At 46.5% G+C, this 16829-nt stretch overlaps 1 protein-coding gene across 10 annotated transcripts in view; it reads right to left on the bottom strand.

Moving 5' to 3' along the window:
- The window catches only part of LOC142560177 (lysine-specific demethylase 4C-like), a 62636-nt gene that overhangs the window by 5638 nt on the left and 40169 nt on the right, over positions 1 to 16829 (bottom strand). For 6 of the 10 annotated variants that reach the window (XM_075672069.1, XM_075672068.1, XM_075672067.1 and 3 more), the window contains 2 exons: positions 15686 to 15805; positions 12489 to 12577 (listed from right to left, as the gene is read on the bottom strand). In XM_075672069.1, the coding sequence (XP_075528184.1) occupies positions 12489 to 12577; positions 15686 to 15805 (209 nt within the window). Of the gene's footprint in view, positions 1 to 5635; positions 6272 to 7376; positions 7453 to 12484; positions 12578 to 15685; positions 15806 to 16829 lie in introns of those variants that run through there. The other 4 variants (XR_012823311.1, XM_075672075.1, XM_075672073.1 and 1 more) reach the window with 4 other exon arrangements.

Below are 16829 nucleotides of genomic sequence, written 5' to 3'. Positions count from 1 at the left end.
GAAAGAGCTCGGCAGCAAAACGACAGCACGTTTAGCCACCAATGCCACTGAACACAGCAGAACCAGGAAAATGCTGTCAGTCAAAAGGCTCTGGCTTCACAGCAGAGAGGAGTAATGCACGAAAAAGACAGGATTTCAACCTCAGCTTGCTGCAATGAGTCTCTTGCAGCTGCTACGCAATGAACCAAGCACTACCATGGGTGCAGGGCGTTACTGCGCGCGTGGAGCAGATGAATAAACTACACAAACACATTTGTAGCGGTGCATGCTCTCCCTGGCAGCCAGCAACGCTTGTAGCCTCCACAGTGCTGCAAGCAACCACCACGGTGAAGCGTCCATGAGGCATAAACTAAGCAACCCAGACTGGCACACTGCTCATTCACTTCTTATGAACAAAGGATAAACGAAAAAAATGTTTCCTCAGAGCTGACACAGGCACCTTGGCTGTGCTTCCAAGTGCTGCCGCACACACTAAGCCTCTCGATTATAGGTGCACAACAGCAGTGCCTGGTATATCATCAAAGGTAAAAATTGGCATCCACGTGACAATTAGCACAAAGTTTCAAGAAGAAATTAACTGATGGAATTTCACCTGCCAAAACCACAATCTGATTATGAGACGCACCGTAGTGGGGGACTCTGGATATTTGGGCTACGTGGGATTCTTTAACGTGCACCTGACTCTAAGTACATGGGTGTTCTCGCATTTCGCCTGCTTGATTAGTTCCACGACTTGTGTTGCGCTACCAAGGAAACCCATACCAGTTTCTCAGAAGGAAAGCTACGCTCCGAGTTCGGCCTCGCCCAGGACCAACTGCGGAACGGATTTGGTCCTGGGTTTGATCTCGGTATTAATCTTGGCTCCTGGAAAAGTTTTCTTTAACTTCAACACTTACCGTTCACTTAGCAGGTGAATGCCAATTTTCCTTCTCACTAAACTACCTCCACTTCGCAGGTTTCCACAGAACTGACTTCCTGTGTACCCGGTGGAGCTTGTCAGTGAAGTTTAGAATAATCACACCAGTGAGAGACTGAACTGAGAAAATTGCGGAGTTCGGGCCTGCCGGTTCAACATCTTGAAAAACTGTAGTGCACGAACACACAGACAGACAGGAAAACAGATGACAGAGCCTGCACACACCTGTCGTATTTTCTTTCTCTGTGTCACTGTGCTACAATTTGTCAGTGACTGAGGGACTTCGCAACTTTCATTACTCAATAAGGTCATCTCTCATTCCACACAGAGCAGGCATTTCATGCTGTATTCCTTTATTTATTTTGTTGCATGCAGTAACTTCCTGTTTCAACCACAAGAAATTAAAATTGTACATCACTTGTATCTGTATAAGGTGCAAGGTGTAGACTTCCATTGTTAGGGCAGAGCTCTACTTAATGGAAACCATAACAGATGGCACCACTAGTCTTATTAATCGAGACAAGTACTAGAATCAAACCTCGCAATAACGAAATCGGTGGTAACGTAAAAAAAAATTTGCTTTCGCGAGAATTTCATTGTTACAAAATGAGACCGCATAGACAGGTAATGTGTCACGGAAAGAAACTTTACTGTAAAAATTCCGTTAACCTACTTTGGCAAGCTTTGCTCGAGGATCTAGAACCGCACTGCCGACAGTACAAAGTGCGTAACATGCATCGATCAGCAGTGGCAGCACAGCCGTGGAGCAGTATTCTCGGTCAATTGCTTTAGGAGAGACAATCACTTTTGCGAGATTTTGCGTAAGTCGTCCCAGGGCGCAGGAGCAACAGCGCTCCAAGCATGCAGCAGCATTTCTCCAGCGCACACTGTTGCCTGTAGGTACCACCACATCTAGTGTCGAGTGCGAAAGTAATCATATCTCATATACCCGAAGGCAATCGATTGAGATTACAGTCCCCTCACGCAAGTCTACATATCCACATGCGACGCCTGTTGGATGGCACAAAGACCGGCATTCTTGAAGCATGGGATACGTATTCCCAAATGATCGCTCAATCACAGCCCTATGTGTGGTACTCCATGCTGCGACCGCCATCTCAAGCACCATAAACAATTTCATGTCGGTGGGATGCAGATTACCCTGAATTTGCTGCATTTTTCTCACCAAGGCACACATTATGCACTGCACTAGGTGTGCCAAAACCGTCGTCACATGCTGGTAGCAACATGCGTGCTGCTTCACACAGGCGATCAACAAACAAGACGGCGGCCATGACCTGTTTCCTGCGCATGCAATCGCTTCCGGTGCTTCGTTGTTTTCGTAAACAAGGATGGCGGCACCCACGCAAGTTTAATGTGGTGGTATTTTATACAAGTTTAGTGCAAAGCAATCGCATTTGAGCAATTTTTGGAGCCTGCTAGCCTTGTGCGAATAGGTAATAAGTGGGGTTACGTTCCGGCAAATTTTGTTGGTACGGAATTGTAGTAAAGATACATTTCGTCGTTGAGAGGTATGAAATGCATTGAGTCCTATGGGCGTTTGCCAGAGACACGTAACTATTTCATTGTCGCGGGATTCCATTATCGCGAATTTAGAGCGTATTTAAATCCCATAACGCCACAGACATATGGCTGTGATTTATGGTGGATGAAACGGGCACGCACTGCAACTAAACATGGTAAAGAAATACATTGCAAAATGCCAACCTTGTGTGAAACGAGCACAAACAAGGCAGTAGTTTCAGCAGAAGAGTCATTATTTGCCTGGCATGCTTATTAAAGATCAACCTCGGTATCTGACATTTGTTGTGATGGTCAAGAAATAAATAAAAAGTGCTAGCTTTTATGATACATGCTACTCCTCCGGAAAGGCTGCACACCCATACAACCCATAAAATGTCCCACATACAATGGTTAAACAGCCACATGCACCAATTCTCAAATCTACTTTGTAATGAGGAACAAAGATATTCAGGGTGCCTACCAAGCTGACATTTTCAATTTCCCTGAGTTTTCCAGGTTTTCCCTGAGTGCCTTTGCAAAATCCCCTGATAACACTGAACTTTGTTTTATGTCAAAACAAGCTGACATCATGTCGCCCGATGCTGTCACTCTCGAGTAAGCATGTTAAAAAAAAATTTAAAAATTCATTTAATGCAGTTTGAATCGTAAGGAGTAGTGTTTATTTCATTAAAAATAGAAAACTGAAGGGAGGGGTTAGTAAAATGCAATGTGAATAAAATTTATCTGAAAAAAAAAAAAGAGGTAAAGCCCATTAACATTTTAAATGGGCTTTACCTCTTTTTTTTTTAGATATATTTTATTCACATTGCATTTTACTAACCCCTCCCTTCAGTTTTCTATTTTTATTGAAATAAACACTACTCCTTACGATTCAAACTGCATTAAATGAATTTTTAAATTTTTTTTAACATGCTTACTCGAGATTTCTAACAATTGATAGCAAGCTCATTGGTATTAGGCCCGAACTTTATCACAAGTGAGATTCTCTCAGCAGCTGTAAAGTCAAGTTCAACTGCCTGACTGATGCATTGTGCCTGGTTCACAATGCATCAGTGTTGCGTTTCAGTGCTTTAAAGAGTTTATTTTGGTTTGGATGAGGGTCACCTGCCTTTCGGCGTCAGCCAATACTTTGCTTTTTGTACTCAAGCTCCTTAAAAAAAGAGGCGGCACAGTTCCTTTCCCGATCATTGCTCAATGCGATGATCCCTTCTGGCCTCGTTCGGCCGCGGGTTCGCCCCCAGACCATTTGGAGCCGATTTTTCGGACTCCCTAGGAGTCGCGAGAACGTCCGAAAAATCTGGCAGTGCGAGAAAATGAATGCATGTCTTTTACTACCCCTAAAGGGCCCCTCGCCAGGTCTGGGCATTTTGAGCTAACAAGCGTAGAGCATACAACACACACTAAAGATCATGTTCACAAAGAATTACATCGCTATGCGCTGCAGAAAGGCCTGAAATTTCAATCCAAACGCCGTTTTCCCCTTTCTCTCGCGGCGACTGTGCTCCAATTCGGACGGTGACGTAGTCATGTGCCTGTGCCTATGTAGTTGTGTCCGCGGTGTGACGTCGCTCGTGCTGACACGTGACTTCGAGAATTGTTCAAGGCAACATCTGTTATTTGCGTGATCTGTTGCTTGATTTGATGAATTGAAGTTTAGAGAAATAATAAAACACACAAACAGAATGTCTGCATGCTTTTTGTTTTACTTCACACTGAAGCAGGAGAGATGTACTTCCGCTTCGTCTGCTTGTTCCAACGGTCATGCAGTCACGTACACAGGCACCAAAAAACTATGCTATTTTCTACCGTGTTCCAGTGCGTGATCATGCTCTGGGATCCGCTTGTTCTACCTCAGTATTCGTGTAGCACTGAATTGTACTGCTAGTGATGTGTCCTTGTGCACAGCATGCAAAATCGTGTGCTGCTCGAAACTAGACATTGCAACAGCTCGCGCGCAATGCCGTCAGCAAAAGTGCGTAGTGCCAGGGGGAGAAGGGGGGTAGGAGTAGGAGGAAAAAGAAATGAAGGCGGGGCCCATGACATATGTGTCACGTGATCCTTGAGGACCGGTATGACACCACAGGGAAGGAATTTCGCTTGCAGAGGCTAGACAGGGAGAGTGGAGAGAGTGTCTCGCTATGCAGTGGAGCTCGCCTTCTGAAATCATGGGTTCACGGCACTCGAATATTTCTATCTCTGCTATTAATGAGCAGATTTTTTACATTTCTGCTGCAGAACGCTCCCTAAAGGACACGTAACAACTTCCAGCGTATAACCAAGATTTACTATGGGGCCTGGTGAGGGGCCCTTAAAGGGCTCAAACTGCCACAGGCACGTCCGACAAAGCTCTGAACATCTGCCAGTACACTTATTAGGCATATTGATGCTTGCACTGTGACAGGAGACGGCAGGTGCATGCGTGTATAATAAGGGAATACGTACTGTGTCCCGTGACAAATACGTACTGTGTCCCGTGACAATTTCCCCTTCACACAGTTATGCTTCACCGCGCTACTTTATGTATGCTTCACCGCATAACTTTTCTGTGCTAACCTGAAGCTGCCATTTGGGAACTGGCATTATGCAAACACTGTGTTTTCTAAGATTTGAAGCCATTCGCAAGGATTACAGAGGCGGACTTGCTGCCACTGCTGGCAGCGCGAATTCTTTCAATGAAAAGACAGGGCACCGAACGGCAAGAACCTTAATAGTGAACGTCGAAGCAGTTACACCTTGCGTTGCCATGGTGGTGGCTATGGCTGCCAGCGGACCTGCGTGCGATAGCACCGGTTCAAGGAAGCGAGATAATCAAAACGGTACCGTCTGCTTAGATTAATACCATTTCAGACCTGCAGTCGCGGCAAACAGTACGGCATATCGGGCGGTGGAGGGTTCTTGCGACCAAAATTTCAGACGTTCTTATACATTAGTGCAGACGGTATCGGCAAGTGGGGCGGTTTGCAAAATGAGTGGGGGCGTAAACGTGAGCGGCCAGATTGGTGGCGTTATCTAGTGGTGCAAAGCTCAACCACAAACGCAGAGCCAATTACTATATTCTTCTTAACTGCTGGTGTAAATTTTCGACAGCAGCGTAATCATGTTCACCATTACGCCGCTGCCAAAAATTTGCGCCAGCAGCGAAGCAGAATATAGTAGCTTACTGCAATTTTAGCCCTGTGTTTGGCTGAGCTCTACACCGGCAGGCGGCTGCACCGCTCCGGCCGCTCACGTTTACGCCCTCAACCATCCGGCAATCCGCCCAAACTACCCCCGTTTGCTGGAATAGCAGACATGCTAGAAGTCTCCATTGACTCTATGGGGTCGCCGCAAAGCCGTCCTCATTATCAGGCATGTCCCAAAAAGCGGGTGTCCAAAAAATCTGTCGTTGATTGTACACTGGCAACTCCTCCAGCTGACAACACGACTTCAAAGACAATTTGTTGCGATTCCTCTCTTTTACTCTAGCCAGAATTGAGGCGACTTTCATTCCCTTTCAATAAAATGACAGCTTATTTTGCCCTGATCGAAGCACAAATTCCCTGAGTTTTCCCTGAGTATTTCTAGACCATTCAAAATCCCTGAATTGCTGGTTTTCCCGGTTGGTAGTCACCACGATATAAATATTCAGTGGGCCAGCATCCACCAAACTTCTTCATTCCTCATTACAACTTCTAACTGGCATAACATACAAGAGCGAGCACATCTCCAGAAACAACTTTGTATGTTCAGTCACCACCATCCTTGCCTCCACATGGCAGCTTCACCGCAATGTGTTCTGCCTTGCTGTGAAGCCGCACTCGGAGGCGCAATCTGCGTATAAGCCACAGCCACATTTTGCAAACTCATAGCAGCAGTAGCTGCACTACAAAGGGCTGAATGCAATTATATTTTTATGTCCCTTCCTCACTTTTCTTTTTTATACATATGCCTTGTGACAAGTTTCTAACTAACAACATTAACTTTAATAACACCTGCAGACGGGCTAGATGGTGCATTGCAGATCGACGGAAAATAAGCGGACAAGAAGACACATACAGACAGCCAAGAAAGACACAGGAAAGGAGCTGTGGTGTGTCTTTCTCGGCTGTTCGTGTGTGTCTTCCTGTGCGCTTATTTTCCGTCGAACACTAAAAAGCAATTTGCTGACCTCATTATACTTGTGAAACTGTGGTGCACTACAAGCAATGTGCACTAGTCAAACAACAAATGCAGCAACGCACACTGAATAAGAAGCGGAACACCCCACCACTTGGGCACAACCCCCCCAGCTTATACAGGACATCTCTTTCGAGGGAATGTTAATGTGCCCTGCCACCACCAAGTACAGGAGCCCAAGGAAGAAACCACCGAATTGTGCCTTGTGCAGCGAGAAAACCCCAAGCTTTAACACCAAGGTGCAGGCATACGACACAACACCCTGAAAATTTTACGCCTTCCAATGCGTACTTGTGTCTCGCGACAATTGAGTGTTAGCCTCACGTAAATGTATAAAGCTCAATTTACACGGCCACCATCCGCCCCATCTTATCACAGCATCAGCATCTGGTAAGAGAAAGCATTTCCTGACCAGCTTCTCCTAAAAACAGGAGGGAGTGTCAGCTGATGCAATCAATGTTGCTGGTGTCCAGTTTTTGATAAGAAACCAGTGCCGAAACACCCCCCGACACCATTAGGGCAAATGACGGCTGTGTGAATCGGGCCTTACTTACTCTAACAGCAGTCAAAAGATTGGGAGGGTGGTGCTGACAGTGAAATATTGCTTATTTTGAGTATAAAACGTCAAGCTAAAATGCCCTCACATTTGCTTTTTCACTGGGGTCGCTTACAACAGGCGGTATGCACTGACGTCGTCGGAGCTGCCATAGCGTTGCACAGGTAGTCATATGCTACATGTTTATTATATTTATCAACTCACCTGAAGTCACTGTTGCCTCCTGCAAGGTTTCTGTTAAAACAGAATCCGAAATCCACTAGAATCCGCTAAAAATCCTCTGTGAAAATTTAAATGAGAAAGATTAAGTACAGTAGTACTGCTGTCTAAGGCCTGCAAAGTATCAGTCTAGCAATGCCGCAAATACCGGAAATGCTTATCTTAAGACGCAAGTTTACATCAATGGCAAAGTGCTTTGCTGCATGCTTTACAACATAAAATATGCTAGAAGAGCTGCGTGAATAAACCGCACAGCGATGTCTACGTTATCACAGACAAGCACTGTATCCTTCATTTTGCTAAGACAACTTTCGAAATCAGCTAGAATCAGCTGTATACTCTCATGTATAGATTAAAAACATGCTAAGAATAATTCATGCACAATCAACAAAACATTCACTACCATCTAAAGCATTCTGTTAAAAAAAAAAATTTAATCAGAACTAGCTGGACATGTACTAACACGGCAATGCTGCCGGCACAGTTGTAGATGCTACGAATAGGACGTTATGGCGCGCGTGACATCATGTGTATACTTCCTGTAAAGGCTTTTTTTTTAAAAGGCTGCTTTTCTTCCCATGACACCACGACCAATTGGGTATCACACTCGCGATGTTTACATTCAGGTGACACAGGTACACCTTGGAAGGCGTTAACACTGATCAGAGTGAAGTAGACTGCAAGCAGTTGTCTGCCATTCCCCCAGCGTGCAATTTGTCCACTCAATAACAGATTTGTGAACAACCTTTTGTGTTGGTTTTGACGGCTACATCCAAGAGAAATGGCTGCTTCTCATCGAAGTGGCGGATCGGACTGGTGGATTCGCCAGTGTCCCATGCGCCCAGGCTCCGGAAAACCCTCAAGACACCATGCCACCATTCATATGCTATCGTCACAAGCGGCATGGTACAGCCAGTAGGGCCTTATTTTACTGCAATTTTGCCCAGCTGTGGTACGCACACACACACAAAAAAAAAAAAGAAAACCGAAGCATTAGGATCACACTGCGAGCCTGTAAAAACAGGTCGGGTGAGACTTTTATTACGAGGAAGTTTATTAGAATTACGTTTGATGCAAAACAATTTACCGTCACGTGCCGTTTAACGATTACTTTGGCATAGGTACAGAAGATGTAAAACAGGCCAAACTAGTTTGAACTGTCTTGCTAACCACCTTGCTTTCCAGTCACACTAAAAGTCCATGGAGCAATGAGCACAGACCCTCTAACATGCTTGTGCGCACTTATGCCGACTGATCCAAACTAAACTTGGCATGTGTCAGATTTTGTGTCTCCAATTCTGACCGCTGGATTCTAGAGTGTGCCTCCGCTCAGGAAATTTGTTCACTCCACTTCACACCAACCCTTGAGAAGCCTAGTGTCTTCTCTAGTGACACTGTACTGAGCTGAGTGCAGTGGAAGAAGACTTTCGAGTTATGGACTGCTTGAGAAAATGGGGGTCTCCCTTAATATCGGGTCACAGGGTCATCGCCAATCATTTCAGGCTGAAAATGTTCAATGTTGCCTGTCCGGGGTGCTATGGTCTCTGCCAGCAAACCCCCATAATCTAAGTCAAATTTTCCACATAGTATAAGCTCACTATGACAACAAATTGGCATGTGGGATACCATACACAGGAACCAAGACTTTTTGCAGAAGCTACTACGACTCGGAGCATTTTCATATATATGTTACAATTACACTACAGCCAAACACCCAAACAATCTGTGCAATGTATGCTCATTACCAGCTCTCACGTGGTCAATTACATAAATACGAGAACAGATTAACCTCACATACGCTTTATCATAATATAGTTCCTCACACTTGGTACCAACATTACAACTACAATGAACCCTTAGAAGGTCAAAGACCTAAGTATACAGTGCCACGAACAAGACCCAAATGGGCAATGCCGCATATTTAAAGATGCTGCCTGTATGTTCCTAAAATTCGCCAATTTAGTTCTGTTGCCCAGAAAGTGCTGCCATCCTGTGTGGATAGAGGAAATTTTTCTTTCAGTTTCAGTTTATTATTCTTTAAATACAATGAATTGCTAAGATAAAATATACAGTCTCTCTGTAGTCTCTTGGTTTTCATTCCATGGCTCCTTTACGATGATGCACTAGTGATCGCTGATGTTTCATCTAATGGGGTGTTTCCGTCTAGGTATATATGGTTTCTAATTTCTCAAAAGGTCACTGCTAGATTCTCGCTTGTTTAGTGCTCACAGGAGTACGATTACATCTGTTTGCAGGCATGCACTGGTATAAACATACAAACGATGCTGCCATGCCTTCATTTCTTTTCTAGAGACTTGCACAACCATATAGTTTTCTTGCATGTACTCACATGTGCAATTCAAAAGGGAGTAAAGAAGCGATTCCTTCAGTGCCAAATAGCAGTACAGTTGAACCCACTTATAACAATACTCAAGTGCCGTGCAAATTCCACTGTTATAACCAATAATTGTCATAAATGGGTTGCATGATAAAAATCGAAATATGGGGATGGCGGAGCTTATGTAGAATAACTACAATGGTGAGGAGGCCAATGTCCCTCTCCACCACCTTCCTCCATCCGGCTGCCGGCAAGATGTAAGAAGCCACGGCTGCTGATGTTGAAGAATGGCTCTGCTATAACAAATACAAAGAGGGGTCACGGGCGGCAAGCGTTATGAGAGCTCCGATGTGGCATCGCTTTGGTGGCCCCAAAAAAGGTCTTTAAAAAAAGTGAGAAGGTTGCCGTGGCGGCATGTCAGCTTGAGAAATCCAGAAGAAAAGCTGAGACGAGATCGCCACAAGCATCTTGCCACGTACTTCTCACTGGCTTGCACAAGAAAACTCCATGTCCATCAGCCTTGCATGCTTTACGCAAAGCTTTGCGACATCCTTCTTCAAGGCATCCAGTTGCTTCACTTAGTGCAGTGGAAGGTTCCTCACAAAAACGAAGCCCCGGAGAGGCTGAATTATCTGCCGGGCCTCCCGTGAGGACAACATCGAGGCAGCCTGCCTAATGTTGACAATGGCATCATCGCTGCCGTTGTCACCGTCGCTATCTAATGCAAGCACATTCGCGACGATTGCCTCATGGTTAGAAGCACTTAGTTTCCAAATCTGTAGCTGTGCACTTTCTTTTCACCAGCAACGTCGTGCACTGCCGATGATTAGCGGGTGAATCAGCCATCTTCCATTTCAGCGGTGAGTCAAATTAAACTGAGAAACCATGTGGCCAGGAACGATTTCGACGCAACCAACGAAGACGAATGCAAGCGATTAAAGCTGTTTGCTCAACTGCGCTGAATGAGGAGCCAGCGAGCAATCTGGAAGTAGCACAGTTGGCGCGGTCCATCCGTGTTTCGGAGGGTGGCACAGCAAAGCGCTGTGGGTGCAACCCATTTGTGTTCAGAGGGGTTGAAGGGCGATGGGAAAGAGGCATGCAGAGAAGGTTAGAAAATTAGTGCAGTGGTTGTTAGGGCAATGCAGCGGCTCAAATTTCTCGTTTTCTATTTTCTTTTTAAGGATTTCGCATTTCACTACCTTTCGTCATGTACACCTAGCAGCCAGACTTCGTTACAACCGATAATGCTGCATGGGGGCGTTGTAGTAAGCGGGTTATTTCATCATGGAATGCATACAAAAGTTGACGGTGCAGCAGCTTCTTATTGTTATAACCGATATACTGTTAAAACCGGTATCGTTATAAGTGGGTTCGACTGTATACCTATTACAATGTATTTACTTTTTTATTCGTATTAGAAGTATTTATGCTAGCTCATCTCTTTTCATGATTGAACAATGCATGTCTACATTTCAGAGAAAAAAACTGACCCTCAAAGGGTCGACTCATTCAAGGTCCCTCACACTAACTAGATGAATACAAGTTAACTCCAGCAAACATTACCATCACATGGGTCATGGTAATGCCAATACTGCCAATGCTGCTTCAGATCAAATGAACTTGCAACAGCGGTGCAAACAGCAGTTCAACTAAAACCAGTTTGGTATCAGAACCAAGCAAATTGTTGCCAACTGTCCGGCTCCATGCGTCTTTCTTTTTTCTTCTCAGTGATGCCTAAAACACAGAGGCCATGGTATAACGACAGTTCCTGCAATTGCTTCCGGCACCTGCAGTAGATGAAAGCATGCCCTTTGAGTTCGGCTTTCACTGCTCTGAAGCCCGAGTTTCCCACTAAAATGGCTCGAGGGAGCTCTGACGCTGCAATCCTTCAGCTACAACTGGAACGGTCGGTAGCACTTGGATTTTTTCAACTTTTGTGCTCAAGGCTTCAGACGCTCCTGTTGTGTCATTTATTATTATGCTTTTTCTTTCCCAATCTTCAAGAAATCAGAGTTTTCTAAACACACAAGGACAATAAGTATTTGCCCACATACATTATCACTGCATATCTTTGCCTTTATAATGCAGTCCTTACTTGAAAATGATCTGCTTGCAAATTCAAAAGGCCATTTCAACAACCAGAAGGACACCGTTTAGACAAGGGCCATCATTTTCACTGAGTCTCGACTGCTGTACTTGCAGCTGCTGCAGACACTAGCACCACAGTTCAATTTTTGTAGGAAACTACGCTCTTAATTAAGGAATTGACGCTGGAATGTGTAAATTACGCACCGTATTACTATGTACCATAATCACTCTTACGTGTTACAATCAAAGAGATGTTGAGATTCTTTGTATCTATACACACCTCAAATCTCTCAAACCTTTGAGCCTCAAGGCGAGTGCAAAAAACAAAGTGAAGTTTTTTTTACAATGCAATGTGAAATCAGCTTGCACGCTGGGGTCAGAGCAGCGATGCCTGCAGAAGTAGTATTCAGCCACCCAAAAGCCGCTATCCCCCCGAGCAGTAGCAGCATTGCTGTGCCTGCAGGTAATCCCACCAGTGATTCCCACCCAACAGGCGCCCACCAATGGGGGAGCCCCACTGAAGGAAGATGAGAGGGATGAAAGACAGGCTTCCCCCTGCACCAATAGAACCAAAAAGGGCAATGCCACCGGGAACCCTTCAGGCCCGGTGGACGGGGGTCGTGTGGCCTCAGTGGTGGGGTAGCGTTCCGCAGTCCCAAATACGTACCAACCTAGACTTGACCCGCTTCGGGAGCTCTTCTCCCTCGGCGTAGATATCCTCACGCTTGGTTATCCGCTCGGACTCGTCCTCAAACACCACCTGTGCACATGGAACAAGCATTGATTTGAAATCATTGTCATTGGCTCATTTCACATTCACTGTGGAATGAAGACTCCCTCTCGGCTATCTTCAACTACTGCTACAACATAAACCGCTTACAATGCAAGTCACTGGAGGCATGAATTTTCGCACTACAACCAAGACAGTGTTTTATCAAAGGGGGTGCACGTGCAAAAGACCAAGCAACCGCGCTTCTGGGAATCAAAGCATACGACTAGGATATGCCCTCACTTTCGTTGGCGAGGTGGGTGGTTGCTCTGCTTTCAAAGTGTAGTACAGCCACTGCAAGGCATTTCATTGACTTTGCACCAAACTGAAACTTTAGCCGCTGATTCTCGATGAGATGGTGCTGGTTAGGACTAGCCAGTGGGGGTTTCGTGCGGCAGGCCGTCCCGGCAAGCTCACCTTCGATATACGTTCGTACCCGTTGATAAATAGACTGGGATCTGGCGCGAGATCATGGTACAGTAGAACCCCGCTGTTACGTTCCTCGCTGCTGCGTTTTCCCGGCTGTTACGTCGTTTTCGTCCGGTCCCGGCATAGCTCCCATAGGATCCAATGTATTGGGTACCCCGCTGTTACGTTGTAGCTGTGAAAACGTTCCCGCATGTTACGTCGCGACCTGGCACCCCGAACCCGGCCGGGCAACGCGCGCCAACCGCCATTTTGACGAGTCTTGGCCAGGCTTGGCTACGGAATTGGCTACAAGACCATGGCCTCTGAGATTACACCCTTGCACGCGCGTAGGTAATCTCAGAGGCCATAAAAAGCCGCACGCGAGTTGGAGAGATTGCCACTAGATGGCCACTGCCTCGTCAGCCGAAGCGAGTAAAACCCGCGGGCCCGCAGCAATCCAGTCTTTCTTGTTTGTGCGGTTCAACCCATCCGAGTTGTCCGTGTCCTCCCGTCAACAGCTACGCTGCCTACGCTTCGTCAGGCCTCGCTAATCCAGTCTTTCTTGTTTGTGCGGTTCAACCCATCCGAGTCGTCCGTGTCCTCCCGTCAACACCTACGCTGCCTACGCCTCGTCGGGCCTCGCTAACACTGCGAGCGATTTGTCGTCCTTTGATGGCGTCGCGCAAGCGCAAGGCGCTTTCCCTCGAGGAAAAGCTGGATGTTCTCAACGCAGTCGACAGGCAGCCAGCGCGGAAAAGAGTCGACATCGCCAAGGATCTTGGTCTGCCACCCTCGACGCTTAACAGCATCGTTTCGAAGCGTGCCGAGATACAAGGGAATGCCGCGCTCTTCGGCCCGAAAGCTAAGCAGGCTCGTGGCGCCAAGTATGGAAACCTCGACGAGTCGCTTCTTACTTGGTTTAAACAAGCCCGCGCTGCCGGTGTGAACTTCGATGGCAGCATTTTGCGCGAGAAGGCGATGGAAATAGCCGACCGACTGGGCATCAGTGACTTTGCGGCGTCAAATGGCTGGATCGACCGTTTCCGAAAGAGGCACGGCATCGCGTATAAGACGGTATCCGGGGAAGCAGCAAGTGTAAACTTAGAAACAGTCGACGATTGGAAGGCCACACTATCTGCCATAATTGAGGGGTATGAGCCTCGTGACATATACAATGCCGACGAAACGGGTCTTTTCTTTCGGGTGCAGCCATCCAAGTCGTTAAGCCTGAAGGGCCAAGCATGCCACGGAGGCAAATGCAGCAAAGAAAGATTGACGGTGCTCCTTTGCTGCAACATGGATGGCTCGGACAAGCTGAAGCCATGGGTAATAGGAAAATACCGAAACCCACGGTGCTTAAAGAACATTCGCCTGCTGCCATGTCACTATAGAAGCAACACTCGTGCATGGATGACGGGTTCTTTGTTCGAAGAATTTCTTCGTTACTTCGACAATAAGATGGGCTCCCAGTGCAGGAGTGTTGTCCTTTCTCTGGACAATTGTGCTGCCCACCCGAAAGACCCGTCGTTTCTTCGGAACGTTAAGCTTGTTTTTTTTTCCTCCAAACACTACAAGCCACTTGCAGCCGTTGGATGCCGGCGTCATAAAGAACTTAAAGCACTCGTACAGGAAGTCCATCGTAAAGCGCTGTCTGGCGCGTATTGATCGCGGACAGCAGCCTACGATCATTTCAATACTGGACGCTATGCACTACGTCGCTTCAGCGTGGACTGCAGTGAGCGCGTCAACTGCACAGCACTGCTTCGCGCGGTGTGGCTTTCGCATGGACGGCAGAGAGGAAACTGCCACGGAAGCTGAAGAGACGGAAGCAGCCTCTGATGATCAAGAGCTGAGTGAAGCTTTGAATGCGCTGGGTGCCACGGGAGTCACGTATGACGACTACGTCGCCGTGGATGCTGCTGTCGTGACATCCGAGTGTCGGAGTATCGCAGAGATCGTTGCAGACTCGGTCGCGAGTGAAGCCTCAGACTGTGGTGACGACGAGGAGCACGAGCCGCATGATTCCGGGGAGTTGGCGGACCCGAGCTTTGCAGAAGCCGTCGCGGCTCTGGACCTCCTTCGCAGGTACGTCGCACCTCAAAGCGACGCTGAGAGCAATGCGGCTTTCCAGGCCATCGAGAAACGCGTCGTGTTTTCCAGCGAGCAGAAAAAACGGCAATCGACCATTCTCGATTTTTTTAAGACCTAAGCTCACTTGATGTCGAAATAAATGGTTTCAAGGCAAAGCTACACTGTTTTCATTAATTTTCGGACCTTTCCTCACTGTTGCGTTTTCCCGGCTGTTACGTTTTTTTTTCGCGGTCCGGTGAAAAACGTATGAACGGGGTTCCACTGTACGAGGTTTGTGGGCGATCGAACGGCAGTTACCGTGAACGCATGTAGCAAAATTTTTAGTGAGCTTGCATATAGTGAAAGCCTGCGTATGGACAACATTCAGGACTGATGAATTTGCGGAACACAGCTTAAGCTGATAGCACCAAGGAGTCAAGGTCGCAAGTGCGATATCTGCACTTTGTGACAACTTGCCCATCCTTTACTCCTTTCTCAATGCATTTTAGTGAACTCCTGCAATGATATGCAGCCGCAGAAAACATTCTCATCATCACAGTGTCACCATGCCATGCCTACAGTTCTGTTCCCATGAATGACCGCCAAATCCTCTCTCCTTACCGTGTACAAGGTGATCGTCCTGTGTCCCTTGAAGACAGCGCTGTACAACTTGCCGTCCGTCCAGTTCACTTGAACTATGTCGCCAGGGTTGGGTGGTCCTGCCTGCACGCAGTCACGATCCTGAAAGACAATTGGCCCAGTGCCGTTACAGAATGATAGGAAAGATAAGCGCTGGCTACATGAAAATACAAGGAGCTATAAGACTTACAACGCCAGCATTAATGACCTGACTGAACACTGGCCATCCCCCCATTGGTGCTGAACAGTAGCGACCTTGTATTCGCATGTGTTCTCGGGCTTAACCTGTCCAGTGTTTTGCATGAGCATAGATCATATTCACAACATTACACATAGCTGCTCTTAGATCATTACGGCCCACTCCTGACAGCTATGCCTGCTCTCTTACTGTGACTACACTATACGCTTACACTATAACAGAGCTGCTTAACCACTCCGAAGAAAATGTTAGGCAGGTGCAGTCACATTATATTGAAACTCTCGAGAGCATGGCACTGCAGACGGGCATGACGCACGTATCCAGCACACAAAGAAGGGAAAGCTGTAGCATGCATTCTCCTGCCGCTATAGTGATGGCAAATTACAATTTACTTCTTAAAATCAATTACATAGCATTACTGCAGCAAGCAGCTGGAGTATCGCCCTATGTAATGCCTTGGCCGTGACAACCCCCCCCCCCAATACAACCCCCCCTCCCCTCCACTCCTAGAAAAATAAAGTCTGGTGTTTCAAATGTTAAACTCACAATCCAACTGAGGCATGCCTAGTAGGGACTCCAGATTAATTTCGACGATCTGGGGTTCTTTAACGTCCACCTACAATGTCCACACAAGTGTTTTTGCATTTCGCCTCCATCGAAATGCAGCAAGGATCGAACTCGTGACCTCAAGCTCAGCAGTGTAGTACCATAGCCACTACACTAGTGATGCTTATTGCCCACTTACAAAAAAAGAATAGACAGAATGAACAGTCATAATAAACTACTCATTTCCAGTTCATCTTAACCACTGAGTACATGTGAAGTGGTTCATATTAAGCAAATTTTTTTTACAGTGAGTCTATGGAAATCCGACCACACGTTCCCACATTGTTTGGTATAGCCAAGAATTCAGCTTACCAGAGTTTA

Source organism: Dermacentor variabilis, chromosome 10 (genome assembly GCF_050947875.1).
Source record: "Dermacentor variabilis isolate Ectoservices chromosome 10, ASM5094787v1, whole genome shotgun sequence".
In the NCBI taxonomy this organism is placed as follows: domain Eukaryota; kingdom Metazoa; phylum Arthropoda; class Arachnida; order Ixodida; family Ixodidae; genus Dermacentor; species Dermacentor variabilis.
The sequence above is the reverse complement of the archived record's forward strand: the minus strand, read 5'-3'. Positions and strand labels throughout refer to the sequence as shown.